The following is an 18,934-nucleotide window of genomic DNA, read 5'->3' as shown; positions in this document are numbered from 1 at the left end:
CAAACAGGAATGACAACAGACTGTGCAAGAGAAACTTGCTAGCTGCTGGAGGTCTGAGGAGAGCCACATGATCACCACAGCAGTCCATGGAAACACTGAGGGTGAAGGGGCAGGACATTTACCCCACCAAGTACAAGCTGATTGGTTAGTCATGTACAAAAGTGGCATCCCAATATTTATGGACCGGACGGTATATAGTTAGCAATTTTCTGTTTATGTTAAAACAAGAAGCATGTCTATAGTAAAGTAAAGTAGAAGAAACGATGAGGAGGCACATGGCATAAGAAATGTAGGGTTATTTTTTATAATTATAAATTTATTTATATAACATAAACATCTTCCATAGCACTGTACATGGTAGAAGAACATAAAATAATGGGGAGCATAGATACACGAGCATTTCAACACACTGTACAATCAGGACATCAAGTGACACAAGTACAGATAAATACAATTGATGTGTAGAATTAAAACATCATTAATACTGGTACATGTTAATTTGATAAAATGCACTTTAAAACCCAGACTTCATTATTAGTCCACTCTAAATGTGTATGATTTCCCCAGTCTTTACCTCTCTCAGGGCACTAACAGGACAGCAAGGCCATTTACCCCTAGCTTATGTACCGCTTGCTTATAACTTGTTGCTTGCATTGTATTTACTATTTAGTATCCACAGAAATCTCTTTGCCTGTAGTGGTAGGTTTGGTTTCAGGATACTATTTAGTATCCCTAAGTAATAGTTACAGTTGTGCTCATAAATTTACATAGCCTGACAGAATTTCTAATTTCTTAACCATTTTTCATAGAAAAGGCTTTGTAAAAAGGCTTTGAGTTCGCTAAGAAGGATTGTTTAAAGGGACTCCGAGCAGTGCAGTAACTATGGAAAGATGCATACCATTTTGAAGCTCTCTTTCTCCTCTTCCCAGTGATATATAAACCGCCACCCTACGTCTTTTAGTTCTTGCTATTTTCGCAATCGAAATCGTGGCCGCCATCTTGGATTCCTTATTCAGCATTGTAATTTGCAGGACGTCACTTTCCCCAGCTCCATTCAGTGCAATGCAATGAAATACAAGGAACCCAGGGGGATATCCCAGGGGGATATAATTACAAACATCATGCCGGTAGGTGTGAGGATATAATTAATTAGTTGTGGGTATGCTTAAAGGCATATCCACAGGCACTGCTCGGAGTCCCTTTAAGCCTAATAAATATTGGAAAACCACTGGAGATAAGCTGAAAATTAACCTTTGTTTTCATCCATTTATCCACTGAAACACAGTGTGCCATGCATCGTATATTTTGACCGCTGGTATAAGACAAGACAAAATAACAAAGCACTTGAGCTGCAACCACTAGGGCACGTTCAGTAGGCCATAGCAGTGTTAGGGAGTCTAGCCCAAGGAATCCTTAATTAATAGGTACAGGCTTACTGAACAGGAAGACCCAAGATTCAAACCCAGGTCACCTGTGTCAGAGGCCTAGCCCTTATACTATCCAGCCACCATGGCATACATTGTGTGTACAATCTAACCAAGGAGTTCTTATTGTTGCAGACATTTTGCATCTTCAGACAGGAAGAGCCAAGTCTGGTTGAAATGTTCCCTTCTGTCATCCTTTATTCCCTCCTCTTTCCCACCCCATTCACTCCCCTTAAGAGGAGGGAATAGGAGAGTTGGTAATATGCCTTGTATGTGTGTACAAGGCCTTAGGGCTCGTACATGTCGCCTCACTGCTCCTGGCCACTGTCCCCCTACTGTACATGTACCCCCTCAGTGCCCCTGTATTAATACTTTACTTGTCACGCCGCCCGCCTATGTGTCCGGACTGCTCTTCTGAGTTTGCCCTCCTTGTGGTTGCCTGCTCCCCACAGAATACAAAAAAGGACACAGCACTCAGTAGGCTGTGACAGCAACAAGCTGTATTGAAGCTCAATGAATACACAACATGTTTCGGGCGGAGCCCTTCCTCAGGCGGTTGCCTGCGCCCCATGTGGTTCTGGCAATCATGTGGGATGTGAACACAGAAGAGGTGTCCAGACACAGTGGCAGGGGGCGTAACAGGTAAAGTGTCAATGCAGGGGTCCTGGGGGGCTACATATACACCAGGGGGATAGCAGCAGGGGTGTTCATTGCATTCATCGTTCGATTATCACCCGCTGTTACCGCCGCGCACCCAATCGAGCATGTTGGCCCAACATCTTGTAGTATGTCCGATCAATACATACAACTGAACTGTCTATCGGGCATACTATTGGCAGCACCAATTTTCATTCAATTCGATAATAGTTATCAAATCGGATGGTCGATCAGCCACCGAATCTATAGAGCCATCTTTAGTTCATTTGAATACAGCTATGGTGAACTAAACATCTTCATCTGTTAGAATACTTACAGTATCAGGTAGTTTTTGTATTTAGCCATTGGCTGACCTTTTTTTTTACATGAGACTTGCAGCTCTGCATATAAAGAACCAATTTACTCTATGTGGAGAAGTGGAAGTCTCAATTCAAACACTGGAATAGGAAGCTTCTGTTCCTCAAACAGACAATAACACAGCCACAAAACACACAATAACACAGCCTCATATAACAAGTGTATTAAATAGAACAACATATGTTAAAAAAGTATTTTTAAAAATCAGTTTACTCCCGTATAGATAATTTTCTGTTGAGTGCAATAAATTACATAAGATCTAAATATTAGATAATTATGAGGACACGCCCATGTTAGCTAGACAGAGACAGCTCCCGCCACAATCCTGCGGATGTGAGTGTAGGACTTCCTTATTGTGACACTGCTGTGATGTGATACGCCTCGAGGGAGGACACACTCTTCAGTCAGTTTCCCTGTCTCAGTGTCCCAGCAGAGAACCGTGGCGATCACATCATTCCGCTCATCTCTGCCACCCGTGATGAAGATTTTATTACAGCATGCCGCTATTCCACAGCTGGCTCTTTCATGGGCAAACTTTGTCACCAGACACCAAGTGTCCAGCAGAGGGCTGTACGAATAAAGAGCTTTCATTGCTCCACCTGCAGAGGAACAAAAGTGTGCTTATTACTATTAATTCATGTGGATGGACTCAAGCAGGTATACACCAACACTTTTACTATATTACTTGTTAGATCCAGGCCAGTTTCATACATGGCCAGAGCGTTGTAGTGCGCTGCCCCCTTGCATTGCACCAATAACGAGATTTATATGACCCTGGGGCAGAGTGCGCCAACAGGGTCATATGCATAGCACCACCTCCCCACCTCCCACACGCCCTTCACCACCTCTTGCCCAGTGACATACTCCCCGCTGGACAGGAAGTACGTCGCTCGAATTACCGAGTTCCCAGTCGTATTTGCATTGTTTTGCACATGCGCGCTGCACCGCCAACAAATGTAAAATGTTAGTGTCGCGCATTGACTTCCATGCATTCCACTGCATCGATGTGGAAGTTGCATGGTAACGCGCTATTGACTTTTGTGGAGGGTTGGCAGTGAGTCGGATGCTTTTGGTGCAACTTGACAAGGTTAGTCTACTAGTCCCCATGCCTTTTCTTCGCTGTTGTGTTGCCCTGCGTGCAGAAAGGTTAACGCAATGCAAAAAAGTGCCCTGGTGTAAAAGGGGCTTCATTCCTATAAAATAAAACTCCTGTGTCCCTGCGTCCTCTCATGTCCCTGTGTCCGTGCATTTGTGCCAGTGCGCATGTGCGGACTTGGGACAGCAGGAGAACGAGTGCAAGTAGGCCGACGTGTGTGCACGGGAGTGCGGCCGTGTGTGCACGCGTTGGGGAGCGTGGCCATGCACACGCGTGTTGGGGAGCACGGTTGTGTGGGAGTGCAGCCATTGTGAGGAGAAGGGGGTCGGGGCAGAGCCCAAGCGCCCGTTTTTAAACTGGTGGGCTTATTACTAGTAAAAACATAAAAACATTGAGGCTAGGTTCACAGCGGGACAATGCGGAGCTACATTATATCATTTTATAATGCAGCTTACCGCGCTGCAATAAAGAGTCTATGCAACGCTCACACTGCAACGTTAGCATCGCATTGTAACATGTAGTGTTATGGAAATGCTCTGCTGCAGAGCATTACCTCTTAATGCACACGTAACCAGGTACAGGAAAGCATACTTTTCACTGACTATGCTTTACTGTACCTACTGTATGCACCGGTAACGCATAGTTAATCTGCATTAACACTTTTTTATTGCGTTGTAACTTTACAATGCAACGTCCCACTGTGAACCTAGTCTGAACCAGAGCAAAACCAGAGCACTTTCTACAATTTTTGATACTGTAGATGCAGTATATGGATCAAATACTGAGTGTGAATGTCCCATTCTTTTTCCCATTCTTTTAGGTTGTGGTGGGAGCACATGGTTTGCAGGTTTTCCAGAACAGTACATCCTGCCGGCGCTCTTTACTATGTGGCACACTGAACGGCCACTCAGTTCAAAGGCCGTCCCTGATAGGAGGCAATTTATGGTGTTGGCTTTTAAATACAGGCCAAGTTTTTATCGTTTTTGTTTAACTGATTTAGCAAATGAAAGAAACATTTTAAAGAAAATCTGTAATGAAAAATCTCCCCTGGGGGTACTCACCTCTGGTGGGGGAAGCCTCCGGATCCTATTGAGGCTTCCCCCGTCCTCCTCGGTCCCGCGGCGTCGGTGAAAATCCTCCCGGAGCGGCGGCGATGTAAATATTTACCTCTTGGCTCCAGCGCAGACGCAATATCACACGGAGATAGGCGAAAATAGCTGATTTCCATCGGGCCGCTCTACTGCGCAGGCGCAAGTCTCCTGCGCCTTTCGCAGTAGAACGGACCCGACGGAGATCAGCTATTTCCGTCTATCTCCATCAGAAGAGCCAGAAAAGGTAAATGTTGCACAGCGCGACAAATTGTCGCCTGTGCGTTCCGGGGGCGGCAACGAGACCACCGTGGGACACAGGAGGACGGGGGAAGCCTCGATAGGGTCCAGAGGCTTCCCCTACTGAGGTGAGTACCCCCCGGGGAACTTTTTTTCAGTACAGGTTTTCTTTAAAATGACAAGATGTCTATTTCTGTACATGATAAGATTACTGGGAGAAGTTTAAAGCAATTTTCCTTAATTCGATGGATTGTCTAGTGTGATTTCTTTGCCTTCACTTTCCTTCCTGTATTTGAATATACTGGGCCATATGCAATTCACTTTTTCTCCTGAGTTTTCTCCTAGGAGATAATTTTTTTATCTCCAATTTACATAAATTTTTAGCACTTTGCAATGGAAAAAAATATTACAAAGTAGGTGAAAAAGTACTGACAAAATTATTTTGAGCCTTTGTTTGTTTACTGGTGGATTAAAAGGCATTTTATTAACAAGTTATGAAAATATCACTTAGCAGAAAACTAAGTGAATTGTATATGGCCCACTGTGCTCAATAACTTGAACGTATATATCATTATTAACAGGGGTGATATATATATGTATAAATACTCACCAACCACATAGATGTGATCATGGAAGCTCACAGCATTGATACATTTGGCTTCAACTGGCATGGCTGACTTTAAAGTCCACTTGTTGGTCGCTGGGTCATAGCACTGAGTTTTATCTGTTGCCAGCTTTCCATTGGGTCCACCTCCAATAACATAAAACTTGCTCTGGTGGCTGGCTGCAGCAAATGAGCTCACACTGACTACTAAAGGAGCAACCTGTACAAATATAATAAAACACATATCCCATCACATACAGAAGTGAAGCAAAATAGCAGTAATAATCAGCCTGTTGGTGTCATTGTCATATTATCCACAATTTACTGTATATCAGAAGATTTGCATGAAGTACGTTGTGTTTGTAATTGCATCATGAGTCTCCCACAACTGAAAACATATCGGCAAGGAAGCTGCCTCGACTCCACACCAGCCCTAAACTGTGGCAGGGGCATTAGATTGTGAGGCCCTATAAAGGTCCATGAGGGATGTCGTTGGCTGAATGATCATCTAGGTCAGTGATAGGCAAACTTGGCTCTCCAGCTGTTAAGGAACTACAAGTCCCACAATGCATTTCAGAATTCTGACAGCCACGGCCATGATTTATGAAGGCCAATGCATTGTGGGACTTGTAGATCCTTAACAGCTGGAGAGCCAAGTTTGCCTATCACTGATCTAGGTTGCTGTGAACGTCAGTGTAATTTCTGCTTCAATTTTTACAAAGTAATGCATACAGAGATTTTTAGTAGGGATGGTCGAAAATTTCCCGAATACTGATTTTGCAGCGGAAATACCGCAACGTGGAGATTTTTGCCAAATTACAGAGCTTGAAAGCATTGGACCAATAATGGGCTGCAGAATTTATCTGTGGAAATCGGAATACTGCGGACATTTTAGACCAATCAGAAGCCCCGGTAAAACTCAGTGATGTCCGAGTCTCGTGATTGGTCTAAAGTTTAGTGGTATTCCGCGGTAAACCTCTGCATTCTTTGATTGGTCCAATACTACCAATGATTTCAGAATTTCAAATGTTGTGATTGACCTGAAATCAGAAATTTTAGCTTAATCACTTCAGCCTTCAGTCGTTTTTCACCTTTTCAATTTTCACCTCCAATTCATTCGCCAATAACTTTATCACTACTTATCACAATAAATTGAACTCATCGGAGCACAAGCTTCCAACCCCCGGCGTCTTTTTGCCACTTTCAACTCCCTGCTTAACCCCCCCCCCCCCCACCCTCCATTTCCTCCCTCTCTGCCACAGATTTAGCCACCCACTTCACCAACAAAATTGTCTCCATCCGCCAGGAAATATCCGATCTCAAAACTTCACCTCCCACCCCCTCCCAACCAGCTCCTCCTCCACCCTATCCTCCCCTCACATTCTTCACTCCTACTACCACCGAGGAAGTCATCAACCTACTGCAGACTTCCCATACCACTACTTCCCCCCCTTGACCCCATCCCTTCTGATTTACTCCACCCTCACTTCACGGAATTGGCCCCAGTCCTCACTACCCTGTTCAACCTCTCCCTATCCACAGGCATCTTCCCCTCAGACTTCAAGCAGGCCACTGTACTACCCCTGCTTAAGAAACCCTCCCTCGACCCCTCGCTACCCTCCAACTACCGTCCTATCTCCCTCCTCCCCTTCGCCTCAAAACTTCTTGAGCGTCTGGTTCACAAACGCCTGACCCAGTTCCTCAATGCCAACTCACTGCTAGACCCACTGCAATCTGAATTTAGGCCTGCCCACTCAACCGAAACTGCTCTCACCAAAGTGGTCAATGACCTTGCCTTAGCTAAAGCTGAAGGCAAATACTCCATTCTCCTCCTCCTTGACCTTTCAGCAGCATTTGACACAGTAGATCATCCCCTACTCCTCCAGTCCCTCCAGTCCATGGGCATTCACGATCTCGCCCTGTCCTGGCTTTCATCCTACCTCTCCAACCGTTCCTTCACGACCGCCTTCAATGAGTCCTCGTCCACCCCCAACCACCTCTCGGTGGGAGTCCCCCAAGGTTCAGTCCTTGACCCCTTACTGTTCACCCTATACACATCCTCCATTGGCAAGGTTATCTCCTCCATGGGTTTTAATTATCATCTGTATGCAGATGACACCTAGATCTACCTCCACACCCCTGACATATCCACCACTACCATGGACAAGGTCTCCTGTCTATCAGCCATTTCCTCCTGGATGTTCGCTAGGTTCCTGAAACTAAACCTAGACAAAACGGAATTTATGATCTTCCCACCCCGGACATCCATAAACCTCCCAGATGTGCATGTCACTGTTAACCACACTACCATTCGCCCTACCTCTCAAGCCCGCTGTCTGGGTGTCACCTTGGACTCCACACTCTCCTTCACTCCCCACATCCAAAACCTCACAAAGTCCTGCAACTTCCACCTTCGTAACATCTGTAAGATTCGCCCTTTCCTGACCTCTGCCACCACCAAACTCCTCATCCATGCCCTCATAATTTCCCGCCTTGACTACTGCAATGCCCTGCTGTCTGGTCTCCCTATGACCTGAACAGCCCCACTGCAGTCCATCATGAATGCGCCAGCCAGAATTATCCACTGCTCCCATCGCTCCACCACGGCGGATCCCCTCCTTGAATCCCTCCACTGGCTTCCTAGCCAGTCCAGAATCAGATTCAAGATACTGTGTCTGACCTACAAATCTGTCCACAAAACCTGTCCAACCTACATTTCCGATCTTACTCAGAGGTACACACCTAGCCGCTCACTCCGCTCTTCCAATGAACTTCGCCTAACCGCCCCCCACATCACCCAGTCCCATGCACGCCTCCATCTGAGGGAACCTAACTTGCCTAATCTCCATGCTCCCCTCCAGTGACTAACCATTACATTGTACTCATACTGTGCTGCGTGATCTGGTCTTTCTTGTATTCAGGTATTGTCATTTTGCTGTATGTCACCCCTAAATATTGTATGTATCCCTATTTATTGTCCAGCGCTGCGTAATATGTTGGCGCTTTATAAATATAATAAATAATAATAATAATATCTTGTTTTTTCCGCCACTAATTAGGCTTTCTTTGGGTGGTACAGTTTGCTAAGAATATTTTTTTTCTAGATGCAATTTAACGGCAATATTAAGAAAACAAATGGACAAAAATCATTATTTCTCAGTTTTCGGCCATTACACCTTTAAAATAATACATGCTACCATAATTAAAACCCACATATTTTGTTTGCCCATTTGTCCCGGTTATTACACCATTTAACCACTTAAGGACCAGCCTATTTTGCGCTGATCCGTGCAGTTTGGGCTCTGCAGCCCACAGCACAGATCAGCAGACAGCCAGGGCGAGGATCGCCGATCTGCTTTACGGTGCTGCTGCGCAGCAGCGCCGTATGATGTAAACAGCGGGGATTTCTTCCCCGCGTGTTTACATTTCGCCTGCGAGCCACGATCGGAGGCTCGCAGGAAGTTCAAGGAGACACCCTCCGTGAACTGACATGGAAAGGCCGTTTCCATGCAAAACCACTAACGACCTGCCGTCGCCCATCAGCGTTAGGCGGTCGTTAAGTGGTTAAATTATGTCCCTATCACAATGAATGGCGCCAATATTTTATTTGGAATTAAAGGTGCATTTTTACAGTTTTGCATCCATCACTATTTACAAGCTTATAATTTAAAAAATAGTAACATTCTCTCTTCACATGCATATTTAAAAAGTTCAGACCCTTAGGTAACGATTTATGTTTTGTTTTTTTGTTTTTTATTGTAATTTTTTTTTTAATCAAAACATTTATTTGGGTATTTTTTGGAGTGTGGGGGGTAAACAGTTAATTCTAAATGTAATACATTTTATTTTAAAAACAAAAAGTGTGTAGATGTAGTTTTTCTATTTGGCCACAGTCAAAAAAATTTTTTTTAGTCCTGTAAGTGAGTTTCCTGTCCTCCCTTCACTTCTTGTGAACGAGAGACGCTTACAGGAAGTGAAGGGAGGACAGGAAACTTTTTTTTTCTTTAGAAAGATCAGGGCTTCTGAAAGAAGCCCATCAGTCTTTCTAACAGGGACTTCAATCAATGAATGGTACCTGTGTTCCCATTTATTGATCACCGGGCTAACGAGCGGCAGCACGGGAGCGCGCAGCAATGCAGAAGCAGCCTTTTGGACGTAATAGCAACATCCAAAAGGCGAAAGTAGTTAATCACAGGACTCAGAAATACTCAGTAGTATTGGACCAATCAGACAATGTGGAGGTTTACTTCAAAATCTGGAAAAATTCTGCAGCCTGTAATTGGTCTAATGCTTTCGACTCGGGAGTATTTGGCCAATCAGAGAATTCGGTAGTTGTATCAAGGATGTCCGCATAGTAGCGGACATCCGCAAATAAAAGATTTCTCAAAACAACTTTTTTTTTTTAACCAGTTCACCCCCAAGGGTCTTTACTCTAACGGACCAGAGCAATTTTCACTTGCCAGTGCTCCTCCCTTTTATTCCCTAATAACTTTATTACTACTTCTCACAAGAAAATTATCTCCTCGTTTATACCTCGGTTTTTTTCGCCACCAATTAGGCTTTCTGTGGGTAGTACATTTTGCTAAGAATTTTTTTTTAAAAACCAAAAAAATGAAAAAAATTATTTCTCCGTTTTCAGCCATTATAGTTTTAAAATTAAACATTCTCCTGTGGATAAAACAAACAAATTGTATTTGCCCAGTTGTCCCGATTATTAAACCGTTTAAATTATGTCCCTATCACAATGTATGGCGGCAATATATTATTTTGAAATATAGGTGTTATTTTTCTGTTTTGTTTTTTTTTTTGTTCTGGCCATAATTACAAGCCCCTATATAATAAATTAAAATGAATTTTCCCCCATAAAATATAGATTAAAAAAATCTGAGACCCTAAGGCAACTATTGTTTTATTTATTTTAAGCTGATTTTTTTTTGGGGGGGGGGGAGTGGAGGGAGGGTTGGAAGTGTAATTTTACTAATTTTATTAATAGTGTGTATGAACTTGTATATGTATGTGCTTTGTATGTGTAATATACTTTTTGGCCACAAGATGGCGCTAGTGAACACTCTCCCGTATAGGAAGTGATCACTTTTTTTTTTTACACTTTATTAAACTGTGACAGCTTCCTGTTTTTATGAATGGACACGGCCGCTATTTGCAGTTGCGTCCATTCACTCCAGGCAGTGCAATTGGGTAGAGGTTGTGTATGAACTTGTATATGTATGTGCTTTGTATGTGTAATATACTTTTTGGCCACAAGATGGCGCTAGTGAACACTCTCCCGTATAGGAAGTGATCACTTTTTTTTTTTACACTTTATTAAACTGTGACAGCTTCCTGTTTTTATGAATGGACACGGCCGCTATTTGCAGTTGCGTCCATTCACTCCAGGCAGTGCAATTGGGTAGAGGACCGCTCGGTCCTCTTCCCCAATCACTCAGCACGGGATCCCGATGGAAACGGCGGCGGTAGCGGCGCGCACACGTGCGGAGCGGCGGCGGGAACGCGCAACGTATTAAAACGTCATTTTGCCATTAACAGGCAAAAAAAAGACGTTTTAACACAATAGATTGCCGTTAAATGGTTAAAGTGCATAACCGTATTAACAAAAATGACAGAGAAGTGAGAACTTAATAAATGCCAGAGACAGTTATTCAAATACGGAATAAACGAATCTCTTTGTCTAACAAGTTACAGCAGGATTATTATTACGGCCAAGTGTCAGATTGCTTCCAGTGCTTCTAACATAGTATGATACAAGGTAAACAACAAATTCACCATTCTGAGTCTTCTGTTCTTAAAGCCAATGGGAACAGCTACATAAAAAAAGAAACCAGATACTTACCTAAGGAGAGGGAAGGCTCTAGGTCCTAATGAGCCTTCCCTCTCCTCTCCTGGTGCCCGCGGTGCTGCGCTGTCCCCGGGAGCATGACTAAATTGGTCAAATACTGCTCCTCCCGCCAGCGAAGGTGACTTCGAAAACTCTTCGGGAGCCCGAGTACTCGCGAAGACAGACCCCTCCATTCTGCGCACGTGCAAGTGCCCTCTATAGCGCAATCGTGCATGCGCAGTATGGAGGACTTCGGGAGGACTCAACGCAGTTGGCTGATGGTGTAATGGTTAAGGGCTCTGTCTCTGACACAGGAGACCAGGGTTCGAATCTCGGCTCTGCCTGTTCAGTAAGCCAGCACTAATTCAGTAGGAGACCCTTACACTGCTACTGCCAATAGAGCGCACCCTAGTGGCTGCTGCTCTGCTCTGGCGCTTTGAGTCCGCAAGGAGAAAAGCGCAATATAAATGTTATTTGTCTTGTCTTGTCTACCGAAGAGTTTCGAAGTCCCCCGCAGTGGGGGATTTGAATGGGAGAGCCAGAGCTGCACCGAGGGCACCAGCAGAAGGGAGGAAATGCTCATTAGGAGCCAGAGCCTTACCTCTCCTTAGGTAAGTATCTGGTTTATTTTTTTATGTAGCAGTTCCCTCCACTCCCACCCGTTGTCCCGGGGTCCTCTGCGTTGCACCTGGTGAGGTCGGCATCTTCTACACTTGCGTGAGCACGTGGCCGTACTGCTTGCGGTCATGCTCTCGCAGGTGCAGTACTTCTGTGCCTGCACAGAATGCTCCAGGCTATGTGAGCACTGTCATGAGCGGTGTGCTCACGCAGGTGCACAAGATGCCGGTCGGCATCTGTAAAGGAGGGGACCCAGGGACACCGGCTGGGAGCAGAGCTGCGGGGAGGGCTGCCAGGGGCTGGAGGAAGCACCCGGTAAGTAGATCTTATTTTTTTTTATAGCTTGGATGTTGACTTTAAATCCTGCAATAAACCTGCAGTATGTCTACTTTCTGCTTTCATTGAAGCAGACATAGGGTAACATCACGTGTTTACAAATTAGCTGCTCTGCTGAAGCAGCCAGCTGACACAACTGAGAGATCAAATTACAGCTGTGATTAGTCACAGATGAGGAGGAAAGAGCGGAAATAGACAGGCTAAACTCTCTAAATACATACAGTGTCCTGTGCAAAAGTTCAGGTCCACTTTAACAAAATAACAAGGAACTCTGCACCGCTTGAAGCCTTAAAGACTTTTATTGAGCAAAATAAATCCGTTTAGTATCGCTGCACGATTTAAATGCTAATTACTAAACAGCATCAGAGTGACATAGATGTTTCTTGCAGTTTGTTTGCTGTAACCCAGCAGCAATAGATAGGCAGAGGCCTTTGGATGAGTGAGATTTAGTCAGCCAGGCATGAATAGCAAACAGCATTGGTGATAGCCAACGGCCTTACAAAGCCAAATATATGTGCTGATATCATTACATAATTCGGTACAGGTTCTTCATGTTCATTCGGAACAATCTGCTCATATCTCCAGTACATGGAGGCTACAATTTGTACATCAAGTTTGTTTTCATTTCTGTGCTTTAGTTTTATTGGCAGTGTGGGAAATGTGCAGATACCATGAGAACATGGCAGCCAGTCATTTAAAGGAGAGATCAAGAAACTTATACTACCAATAGTATTACTTACCCGGGGCTTCCTCCAGCCCCTGGCAGCTACTATGTGCACCTGCGCAGTACTTTCCTGGAGCACATGGAAGTGATTGACAGCAGCGCTCGCACAGGCGCAGTAATACCTACTGACATTTAAATCCCTGAATAATCTAGGCCCTGGATACATGAAAGATATGTTGCAGCTATGTAGCAATCCCCGCATTCTCAGATCCACAGGTTTTAATAATCTAGCCATACCCAGAGTCCACTTGGAAACTTTTGGTCCCAGAGCCTTCTGTCATGCTGCCCCTACGTTTTGGAACTCCTTACCTCAACAGATCAGGACAGCTCCATCCCTGGACGTGTTTAAATCCAGACTGAAAACCCACCTGTTCAGTTTGGCATTTGCAGAAATATAACTTTTGTTGTGTGAATACTTCATCCTACTAATTACTGAAACTGAGAGAGCCTAAGCGTTTTGAGTCCTATGGGAGAAAAGTGCTATAGAAATGTTATTGTATTGTATTGTATTGTAATGCAAGACCTGGAGGTCGTCCTGTGCACCGCCGAGGAACGGGGACCAGCGGAGCTGCAGCGAGGGGCATAGCGGCTGCCAGGAGCTGGAGGAAGCCCCGAGTAAGTAGTGCTATGGGAAGTAGGAGTTGCTTGACAACGCCTTTAAGATAGAAAAGGGAATGTTCCTGCAACACTGCACAAACAACGGTGTTCTAGGAGGCCACCAAAATAGATAATGTTGCACAAGAAAGGATTATGGCCATATAATTGCACCACATGTTAAAGTGACTCCGAGCTCACCCAAAAAAAGAAAGTTGTACTCACCAGGGGCTTTCTCCAGCCCAGTGCTGGGCGGGAGGTCCCACGCCGGCGGCCTGGCTCCTCTCCTTCTCCCCGCTCCGGAATGGCTGACAGGCCGCAGCCCGGGCGACACTCGGCAGAGTGTCGGGCTGCTCCTTCCGCATATGACGCGGATTACGTCACACGTGACGTAATCCGCGTCATATGCGGAAGGAGCAGCCCGACACTCTGCCGAGTGTCGCCCGGGCTGCGGCCTGTCAGCCATTCCGGAGCGGGGAGAAGGAGAGGAGCCAGGCCGCCGGCGTGGGACCTCCCGACCAGCACTGGGCTGGAGAAAGCCCCTGGTGAGTACAACTTTCTTTTTTTGGGTGAGCTCGGAGTCACTTTAAGTATGCAAAAGTATAAACAATTTATTGTTACATCAAAACACAATATATAAGAATAAAAGAACTTAAAAACATGTCAGACACCTCAGCGTATCAATAAGCCAACACGCATATGGTATCAATAATACTGCATTGAAAAATTCTGCGCAAAGTATCATATTGAATAAACTATCACCTGAGGTGCTCAATATCAGAGCCTCCGCAGTGTTTGAATCAGTGTTTGACATATAGTATAGTCTCCTGTATTAGAGAAAGGGATGGTTAGTAGTTGGGTTTGCCCACAGATCTGCCCCCCCCCCCCACCCCCCGCGCTCGCAGGGACTTCTCCCCTCCAGTTACGCCCCTGACTAATACATAACTGTTTCACAAATTTCTGATTATTGAATTCAACACTACTTTTAGCCCCCTGGGTGGGATCATTAAAACTTAACTTTTAATTAGTTATTAAAATAAAGAAATTGTAATGCTTGGGGAGCATACTTTCTGAGTCAGCGTGTGTGCTTAAGACTATGTAGCTGGGTAATGGAAGAGGCTAAACAGGTGGCCACAGGAGTAATGAACAAGGGAACAAGATTGCCCAGAGCAAGTGCAGCTCTGGGCTTCCGATACCGCCTATCACGCTAGATGCTATGTGATACAATACACAACAGACATAGTCGGTAACAGGCTAAGGTCATACACGTTAGATCAGATGCCTGAAAGTACAAGGGCTGAAGCAGAAACGAGGTCAAGGAGAAGCAATAGGTCATACACAGTAATTCAAAAAACGAACAAACGGCTCAACTAACGGATAAATATATATTCGCAGAACTGCATATATTTATCAAGAAACTAGCTAAAGCACAAGTAATAGACAAACAACAGACAGACACATGGAAGGCTTTGCCAATCTAGTTGCTGCCCCAGCAACGGCAAACATCCACATTGATATAGACAAGACTAACAGGTAGGAGTGTAACTAATGGCAACCGCTGCTTTAGTTACATCCTCAGGAACAAGGCAAGAAGGAATAATACCAGTCACCAACGTGGTGATGGCAGAATCCAAACTATCAGGATCAGAAGGACTTCACTGTATCCCTGCGGATACAGCAAACGTCCAAGCAAGGAACAACGCTAAACAATGCAATATACAATTCAAATGAATGACCCAGTAACAACTGAGGGAGCTGTTCGCTATGTCGGGTGGAGTCTGACATGGGAGGCAGACTTTTACGCAGGGGCGTTCCTAGCGCTGTTCAATCGTGGCACGTGCCACGAACCTGGCGTAGGGTGCCCCTGATCTGCATTATGGGGTGCCCAACACAGGTGCCCCGAATGTATGGGCACCGCACAGCTGTCAGCCGCACAAGTGAGTCAACGCGGCCGCCGTTCGCTCCATACGGCGGCCGCTCACATTTCCGGCTCCTGCCCGACATCAAAGTGACAGGCAGCATACGCCGCCTGCCTTGATCCGCCCCCCTGCCGCCCTGTGCTCCAATCAGAAGCGGAGGAGCACCTGGCAGGCGGCTGGAGCCATGGAGTGTGACTAGCTCCGCCCCCTGCACGGACTCTGACCCAGGCAAGGCAGCACATGGAGGCGTCATAGTGGCGGCGCCGGTTTCCGCACCCGCCAAACGCATCCGCTCGCCGCCAGACTGCTCCACGTCTCGGCTCCACCACAGAGCAGCAGACCACGACCACCACGACACCACCATCTGGCCGCTGCCTCAGACTTCGCTGCCTCACCCGGCTGGTGCCCCCCACAGTGCCTCTCAACTTTGGACGGTGTGCTACTGCCTGCCAGAGCGACTGACCACTAACGCGCCTGGCACTCACTACCTAAACGGGGGTCCCTGCTGTCACTCACTCACTACCTAACTGGGGGTCCCTGCTGTCACTCACTACCTAACTGGGGGTCCCTGCTGTCACTCACTACCTAACTGGGGGTCCCTGCTGTCACTCACTACCTAACTGGGGGTCCCTGCTGTCACTCACTACCTAACTGGGGGTCCCTGCTGTCACTCACTACCTAACTGAGGGTCCCTGCTGTCACTCACTACCTAACTGGGGGTCCCTGCTGTCACTCACTACCTAACTGGGGGTCCCTGCTGTCACTCACTACCTAACTGGGGGTCCCTGCTGTCACTCACTACCTAACTGGGGGTCCCCTCTGTCACTCACTAACTGGGGGTCCCTGCTGTCACTCACTACCTAACTGGGGGTCCCTGCTGTCACTCACTACCTAACTGGGGGTCCCTGCTGTCACTCACTACCTAACGGGGTCCCTGCTGTCACTCACTAACTGGGGGTCCCTGCTGTCACTCACTACCTAATGGGGGGTCCCTGCTGTCACTCAGTAACTAACGGGGGTCCCTGCTGTCACTCGCTATCTAACTGGGGGGGGTGCCTGTCACTACATACACTGGGGGGCTCCTGTCACTACCTAAACTGGGGTACTCCTGGCGCTACCTTAACTAGGGGGCACCTGTCGCTACCTAAACTAGGGGGCACCTGTCGCTACCTAAACTATCCAGGCCAGCCAGCCCACCATCACCACCAGCCAACCAGCCCAGAATCACTGTCTGTCAAAAAGGCCACAGCATCATCACCAGTCAGGCCAGCATTTACTTCAACCAGCCAAGCACAGCCCAGCATCACTGCCAGCCAACCCAGCCACAACATCGGCCACAGCATCACCGCCAGCCAGGCCACAGCATCACTGCCAGGCCTTTCAGCTCACACATCATCCCCAATCCAGCCAAAAACAGTATTGCCAGGCACAGCAGCCAGTAGAGGAGAATTCAGAAGCCAGGTGAGGTGTCTACCATATTAAGGGGGCATTCTGCCTATTTATGTGAAATGCTGTCTATTTCTGTGCCTCATGACTGCTGAATTTGTCTTGTTGGGGGCCTCAAGATTGCTGAATTTGTCTTGTTGGGGGCCTCATGATTTGTTGGGGGCCTCATGATTGCTGAATTTGTCTTGTTGGGGGCCTCACGCTTGCTGACTTTTTCATGTTGGGGCCTCATGATTGCTGAATTTGTCTTGTTGGGGGCCTCATGATTTCTGAATTTGTCTTGATAGGGGCCTCATAATTGCTGAATTTGTCTTGTTGGGGGTCACATGATTGCTAACTGCGAGACTATGGGAAAAGCTGAATCGTCATCATATGAAACAATAGCATTAAACCTACTTTTTTTTTTTTTAGCTTTTTTAAACAGAAAATAAAACTGGGAGGTTCTAAAAAAATGAATATATTTTTTCAGCAGTAGGATGGATGAAATTGTTTATCTTCACAGTTTTTCAACTTGGATTTTCCATAATGTTCATGTATGTATTAAAACGTTTGTATAGTATTTAGTTTAAATTGCTGTTGCCACTTAGCGATAGATAAGTGACTTGTGGGTTGCAGTTTGGGGCTCCAAAAAGTTCGCCACCGCTGTCCTAATCTAATATATGATTGGCCACACCCATGGCCACGCCCACTCACTGCGTGACCACGCCCATTTTTCCGCGGTGCGTGTATATACACCCCCCCCCCACACACCTAGTGCCCCCAGGTGCCACCGATCTCCAAGGACCCTAGGAACGCCCCTGCTTTTACGTCAACATCAGCCAATGGATGCAGTCATGTAAATTCCCACGCAGCTGAATGGTAATTACTCAATCCTGAGCCAGCTTGATTACACGCTGCTGGCTGAAGGACTCTCATAACAAATACATGCAATATTATGCAACAACATGCATGTAGGATATCCAGGGCTATCTGGCTGCAGTTGAACTGCAGCAAGCAATAGGAGGAGTCATGACAGCATCCTGAGCTCCTCTGAACTTCAGAGTGATTGCAAATCACATAGACTAATTGCGAATGCGCAATCGGATGCAAGCAGTATCTTTCGGATTATAAGACACTCCGGACCATAGGACGCACTGATGTTTAGAGAACAAAAGCCAGGAAAAAAAATCCTAAACCTGTGTGCATCCATGGTGCAGTGGCATCTGTCCCCACCAGCTACAATAACTAAGCTTCAGTGCCCAGCTACACTAACCCCTGCTGCCCCCACCAGTAGACTAAGTGCCCTACACTAAAGCCTGATGCACCACCAGTAACCTTATACTTCACTACACTACATTACATTACACTAGTCCTCTATTCCCCCACCAGTTACTACACCTACATTACACTAAACCACCCCTGCTGCCCCACCAGTAACAGTACATTACATTAAACTAATCCCTGCCTCCCCACCAGCTACAATAACTAAACACTTGTGATCTCACTTATACAGCTGTCCATCCACGCACTCCTGTCCTTTGATGTCAGCTGTGACTCGGCGGGGGAGCAGTTGCACAATCTCAGCATGCCTTTATGAGGGGCGGTCTCAGCAGGGGCTGTAGCGGCTGTCCTCCATGTATTGCGGCGGGGGGGGGGGGGGGGGCAGAACAAAAAACCCAGGGCTAATTTCAGCGACTCATCTATTTGTAAATGAAGCCGCCTCTGGCCAGCTCTCTGTGACGCCTCCATGCCCGTTCTCCGTGCTGCCGAAATAATCTGTCTCTGGACAGCTCTCCAATGTGCTTTCATGCCCATTGTCCAAGTTCTTGCACGGCGGCGGCAGTGTGGCATTACACGGGAGAGGGTAGCGGTAGTTATGACTTCCGATGCCTCAGTACTTCCTTATTTACTAGCGCCCCCTTGTGACGTGTGACGCTCGTACGTGGGAAGGAAGTACAACGAAGTTATGAGGCATCGGTAGTCATAACTACCGCTACGATCTCCCGTGTAATGCTACGC

At 46.3% G+C, this 18,934-nt stretch overlaps 1 protein-coding gene across 1 annotated transcript in view; it reads right to left on the bottom strand.

Moving 5' to 3' along the window:
• Positions 1–343: 343 nt before the first annotated feature.
• Positions 344–18,934, bottom strand: part of KLHL6 (kelch like family member 6) — a 77,890-nt gene continuing 59,299 nt past the window's right edge. The window contains exons 6-7 of the mRNA XM_068280707.1: positions 5,473–5,686; positions 344–3,037 (exon numbers count right to left, since the gene is read on the bottom strand). Of these exons, the coding sequence (XP_068136808.1) occupies positions 2,736–3,037; positions 5,473–5,686 (516 nt within the window). The 3' untranslated portion in view covers positions 344–2,735. The remainder of the gene's footprint in view (positions 3,038–5,472; positions 5,687–18,934) is intronic.

Source organism: Hyperolius riggenbachi, chromosome 4 (genome assembly GCF_040937935.1).
Source record: "Hyperolius riggenbachi isolate aHypRig1 chromosome 4, aHypRig1.pri, whole genome shotgun sequence".
NCBI classification, from domain to species: Eukaryota; Metazoa; Chordata; class Amphibia; order Anura; family Hyperoliidae; genus Hyperolius; species Hyperolius riggenbachi.
This window is presented reverse-complemented; position numbering and strand designations above follow the sequence as displayed.